Genomic DNA, 6,028 nt, shown 5'->3' on the forward strand with positions numbered 1-6,028 from the left:
GTATTTAGACGTGGTTTTCACGAGTTTTTAAGTTAATTGTAGTTTTCGTTGAAACACTCCTATGTGGTAGTGGTAGTGGTAGTGGTAGTAGCCTGATATGAGTTTAGTTCAGGAAATGAAACTAGACACTAGAGCCGTGTGATATAAACCGGATTGAACCCTTTGAACCTGTACCGAACCCAAAATTGAAAACATTGAATAGATCAAACCGAAAGATGTTTGATAATAATAATAATAATAATAATAATAATAATAATAATAAATTATAACCAGCTGAAAAGTGAAATACTAGAACATGCATAGCAAATTACAAAAACACCCCCACTAAGCCACACTCATCCCACAATACCACACAATAATAATAACACACAAATACATAGACCAAAACTTAACCATCAAGAAGTCCAGCCAGAAAGTGGGAAAGGATTGAGCTCTGCTTCATTCATTTTCCAAATCTTGATTGACGCCTTCACACTAATTCCAGTTGCATTGTTAAACAAAAATAGCTTTGCAGCACCGTAGATAGCCTTAGTCGGGTACACTCTCGATGTCACCACTGTTCTTCCGTTTTGTGCAAAACCCTCAACTATCGAATGATCCACCTGCATTTACATAAACAAAACCAACTCAAAATCACGGTTTGGTTTATGTTTAAAAAAAAGGTACACGCGTTCTGAAAAAAGGGAACCCAACCAAAAGCTGACTATTTGGGTTTTGTATGCATTGAAAATTCTAAAATAAGTCAAAAACCAAACCGAACCGACAACACTGGAAAAAAAATGTAAAAAAATTTTGTTATTGAATTTATGAATTATATTTTTTTTTACAATATCAATAATTTGTTTAAAAAAATAACAAATGATGTAGCCCAAAAAATTTATATATACCAAAAACATGCAATAATCAATTAAACATTAATTTACAGGTAAATCAGTGTGGAAGTTTCGTGGACTAAGTTCATTATTTTGGACTATTTTTTACGGTCCAAAATTTTCAAACCTAAATGGCAAGACAAAAAAAGTGACACGTAACGGTAAAAAACAAATTTTTAGTTTTTGTTTCGATTTGAGTCTAAAAGCTACTCATATAAACAAAAAATGTAAATTTTGCGTACCAATAACCTCATGTTGTACTTTTCACCTTCGAGAACAGGGACACTGCTTCCGTACACCCATTTTCCTACGTTTATATCCTTAGATGATCTACATAAAGTAATATATATTCAAGAACTAATCAAACAATGCGATATGATTTAGAGAATATATAATTGAGATGAGAAATTACTAAAAGAAACCTTGTTTCATCGGCACAGAAGTAAGTTTTTGAAGTTCCATCGGTGTCTTTTGCAATGTAGAAGTATACAGGAAGTTGCTCGGTCCGGTTGGCATCAGCTAGAACCACCACACCGAATGGTCCCAACACACCCCTCCCAACCGACCCTTCGCTAGTCGTGCAGTTGAACAAAACATCGGCTTCTAGAGTTGATTCCAACATCTTTTGATCTACTTCAAATGTCGCAATAATATCCAACTGCAATTGTTAAAACATACTAGAATAACTAATCATCCTTATAAATGTTTTATATCTCTGATCATTTAACAAATTTGATATGTAAGTTTATGAATAATGATTAAAAGTCTTGTACATGTATCATGGGCTACATATCTGAAATTATTCTAACATAGTTATAAAGGTATAACACACTGAAACATATACTTTTAATTATGGTCTTCTCTTAAAATATTACCTGTGTAGCTATGCCTATCTCAAGGGGAACGAGTGAACCGGGTAGAAGCTCCACGTTTTTAAATTCATCGTACTTTTTCGACCTAAGTTTTTCGGTTTCCTCAATTGGCCATTGAATCAAATTGGTTTTAGTTTTCGTGTCCAAAACGACGGTCCTTGGAATATTCTGTAAATAAAATAGAAAATAAATTGATAAATTTATATCAATGACTTTAGTAGTGAGTCTTTCTGTAGTTCAAAAATACTTACCAAAATGTTAGCCCATCCCTTTGAAACGTCATACTTTTGAGGATCAGTTTCTCCAACATAGCCCCAAAGGACCCTCCTCTTCTTATGTTGATCATAAAACGTCTTGGACGCATAAAACTTTCCATAATCGTATCTTAACCCGATCCCCACATCATTTTCTGGGTCATCCGGGTACCACTTATCACTCACAACATCATAACTTCCAATTGCATACCAATCATGCCGATCTTCGTCCCCACTTTGTTTCAACACATGTTTAACATTTGGCCCGTTATCCACCATGTCCAACCCGTTTGTGTGTGTGGTGGATACCGGGTAAAGATCAACACATTCCCACATACCCGTATGGGGAACCGCGTGCAACACCTCCTCTTTCAACTCAAAATGTGTAAAATTAGTTGTGTGGTAAATCAAAGCACAACCAATTGTTTCATTGTGCTTCGACCCCATAACCATTCTATATTCACCATCGGGCCCCAGCCACAATGTAGATGGGTCCCGAAAGTCCTTGTAACCAACCCCTGGTGGTGGGAACAATATAGGGTTCCCTTCGTATTTTTTCCACTCGATGAGGAGGGGATCCGATGAGTTGACTGCGTACGCTAAGCATTGTAATTGTGAGAGATCGTACGCATTGCCCGTGTAAAGCACTATGATCTGACCGTCAGGAAGGACAGTGGCGGAACCAGTCATGACACCTTCGATGTCATACCAGTGGTCTGGAACCATGGCGAAAGGGAGATGGAACCAGTTGATCATGTCCCTTGACACCGAGTGACCCCATGTGATGTTGCCCCAGATGGCTGATTCAGGGTTGTACTGGTAGAAGAGATGGTACCATCCCATGTGATACATTGGACCTGCGTCACATTCAATCATTTCCTCGTACTTTAGAAAATATTTTTAACAATTAACATTTCCTCCGTACAATAATTCAATGTGTCATGATCAATTGTCACTTTTCATTTAACAATCCTGTCTCTTTCCAATTTATTTCAAAAAACATTTGATACTATGACGTGTCAAGTTTCAAGCAACATCGTTCACTTTCCACTCAAATTTATTATTTTCACTCAAATTATTGCTAATATAATTACTGTTGAACACTTATAATTAAAAACATAATTATAATCCTTAAAACACATAATAAATTAACAAATATATATCAGCTAACGTTTTTATAACCAGGCTGGTTATCGAATTGATTGGACTAACTTAATAACCGGATGATAGCATAACTAAATTCAGAAAATATTTAAATATATACTACATAAAATGTAGATACTATATTAAATTAGAATTTTATTAAGTATGTTAGTTATGTTTAAAAATAAAAGACATATCTTTCTTAAAAATTTAGAAAATAAATAATTTAGATCTGATCCAACTATTGAACTGGGGCACTCGGTTTGACCGCAACCTGTCAAAACCGGCCTGCCCATAATAGAACGGTCCAAACCAACCGAATCAGAAGGGCAGTGCGTGTGTCCACTTCCTGATCAGATCGGTTTGACTAACGGTCCGGTCTTAAAAACACTGATATCGACATAATTAAGTGCATGAATAGTGTTAACTGATATTTGCTTACCATCAGGATCTAGAAGCCAGAATAACCCGTGTCAAGAATATGTCGCCAACATGGAAAAAAAACATTAGAGAATTTGAGTTAGGTCAAACTTCAAATAAACCTTAAAACACATAATAATTCAACAAATGTGTACTCATAAATATTATTTAACTTAGTATATACATCACAATTATATGCCTATACATAATACTTATATCAACTTAAGAATTTCTTTAAAAGTATGTAACAAGTAAATCTGTAAGTGATCATTAACCACAAAACTAGTTATTTGCTTCGTACCACTAATGAAGTTTTTTTCGGGTTGAAAATGATAAGCGGAGCGTTGCCATTCAACTTCGGCACTCGAATCCAACTTTCCAGGAACCCGTTTATGACCAACTTTTGGCAACTGAGTTGTGAATGTGGTGGCATGTGAGGGTTTATCTCCACCTTGACGGTTGTTAACCGTCAGGAGTTCCTGTGTCTGGTTGCTGACCAAAGCAACCAGAGCACATATTACCAGAACGGAAACAAGGATCCAGGAAAGAACTTTGGCCAAGGATGGACTCCGACTTGTCGGAGAACCGGTGAGAAGGAGAGGGGTGGTGATAGATGAAGTCATGATCCGGTGATACACGGATCAGTTTAGTGTGTTGTGGTGTGTGAAGATGAGGACTAATTAATGAGGTTTTTATAGAGAATGTTGGAAGCCCATTCATAAAGTGACACGTTTTTTTAGTCATCAAATAATGATATTCATGTCGACGAACACAAGTTAGATATTTTATAAAATTAGAATGAAAAGCTAATAAATCTAAAAGTTGTTTTATAAAGTTTGGGAAACTTAATTAGAAAGCGATTATATATTTTGGGCTAATGGATGTTGGCAGTTTCCGATAATTAGGATTACATGGGCTAGAGTATTATTCAAGTTAGACCATAACAAGTCAGTTTAGTATTATCCTATTGATTAGTAACCAGTTGTGAGGACTTATGCGTAGCGTCGGGCCGTAAAACCAACGAATCCACATACATACTTGGCGTGAAAAGTGATTTCCATTTGGGCAGCAACCGAAGCACCTCAGTCAGGTCGAATACGAATAACCAAACCGAATCAAGAAAAACAGGCTATTGAATTGTATTCATATTGAAACAATTTTAGTTCAATTGATTAACTAAGTCATACTTCTCTGTTTAACCACATCCAGGTCTGGAGTATTTTCGTCAATTCATAACTCTTTTAAGTCTCCTTTCCCTTCCAATTTAATAAAGACTATAAATATTGTTAATTAATATTATAATGTTATATAATATGTTAACAAATAGTAAATGAATTAACAATAGTAAACGAGTCAAGCCCAAGTCTCGAGATTGAAAACTTACTCGGGAACCAAGCTTGAGCTATAGAAATGGATATTTAAATAAGCCAAGCTCGAGCTCGAGCTCCGTGTTAGTTAAGCGAGCCAAGCCAGCTGCACTTCTAATACATGTATGTTATATTGTGTATAATGCATATATGTGGGTATTAGTTTATGTAATACCTAACCCGGTTTGAAGGAACACACGTACTAATTTACCCAAACCATACGGGCAAACATTTTCTTTTTATTTTTAATATATCTTTAAAATAGAATAAACTACAAATCTATAACTATTGAGGGATTCCCCGGATAAAACCCGACCACCACGCCCGCCAAACGGCACGACTGCAAGGAGCCGGTAAAACCGAGTGAGATCAGAACTCGAACCCTGGTAAGCCATTGTCATCCCTTATATTTTCCATATAAATTGAAGATAGTGCGGTTTAAACCCTTTAACTCTTACTTGTAAAGCAAGTATTGTGCCATTGAGTCGCATCCAATTTATAAGGTAGTAGATAGATGACCAATATAGGCTTATAGCTAGCTTAATAATGCGTACAAATATAATGAAAGTGAAGTATATAAACTAACTTTTAACAAAGTGAGGTTAAATAAAACTTGGTAGACAAAAATGAAACAATATGGAATATTAACCAAGTACTTCCCAACTACTATATAAAAATATTTGGCTTTTTTCGATCAACTTTTAGTAAAAGAACAATAATTAATTAAGCACATTAAAAAAACTCTAGCTAGTCGAGGAAAATGTTTTTTAGTACTGTACCCTCATCATCATTGGTGTAATGGTGTATGTATTATTTTTGTATATATTTTAAACAATAACCAATATAGTTTCACTATTTGTCTTTCTCTCTTTATCACATACACGAGAAAACAAAATAATAGTTGGTGTTATTTTACTATGATGATTTTTTACCTAGAGGAGAATATCACAAAGACATTAGCGTAAAAGTTGCATATTAGAGTAGACGGAGTGGTGTAAAAAAACCTAAGGAATAACTGGGGAAATTCTTGAACAACCCCCCCCCCCCCCCCCCCCCTCCTCCTTTCGGGGTTATCGAGGGTTTAAATTTTAATAAATCAG

The 6,028-nt window shown here is 35.5% G+C and overlaps 1 protein-coding gene across 1 annotated transcript; it reads right to left on the reverse strand.

The window, feature by feature from the left end:
- Window positions 1-261: 261 nt before the first annotated feature.
- LOC143617031 (beta-fructofuranosidase, soluble isoenzyme I-like) lies at window positions 262-4,283 on the reverse strand. Its single transcript, XM_077089707.1, has 7 exons — window positions 3,863-4,283; window positions 3,584-3,592; window positions 1,996-2,855; window positions 1,748-1,912; window positions 1,295-1,530; window positions 1,115-1,202; window positions 262-602 (listed from the first exon to the last, which is right to left on the reverse strand). The coding sequence occupies exons 1-7, from the start codon at window positions 4,182-4,184 to the stop codon at window positions 396-398; spliced, it is 1,887 nt and encodes a 628-aa protein (XP_076945822.1). The 5' UTR covers window positions 4,185-4,283; the 3' UTR covers window positions 262-395.
- Window positions 4,284-6,028: the final 1,745 nt, after the last annotated feature.

The sequence above is a fragment of the Bidens hawaiensis genome, unplaced genomic scaffold (genome assembly GCF_021521415.1).
Source record: "Bidens hawaiensis isolate Kalapana, Puna unplaced genomic scaffold, B.hawaiensis_p1.1 tig00002307_1, whole genome shotgun sequence".
NCBI lineage: Eukaryota > Viridiplantae > Streptophyta > Magnoliopsida > Asterales > Asteraceae > Bidens > Bidens hawaiensis.

What these genes read in the sequence shown, in the direction of transcription:
- LOC143617031 (XM_077089707.1), bottom strand. Translation starts at nt 4,184, where the DNA reads ATGACTTCATCTATCACCACCCCTCTCCTTCTCACCGGTTCTCCGACA. An exon ending in AGATAGGCATAGCTACACAG is followed by an intron (nt 1,531 to 1,747) that starts GTAATATTTTAA and finishes TAACAATTGCAG; the next exon opens with TTGGATATTATTGCGACATT. An exon ending in TTCTGTGCCGATGAAACAAG is followed by an intron (nt 1,203 to 1,294) that starts GTTTCTTTTAGT and finishes TACTTTATGTAG; the next exon opens with ATCATCTAAGGATATAAACG.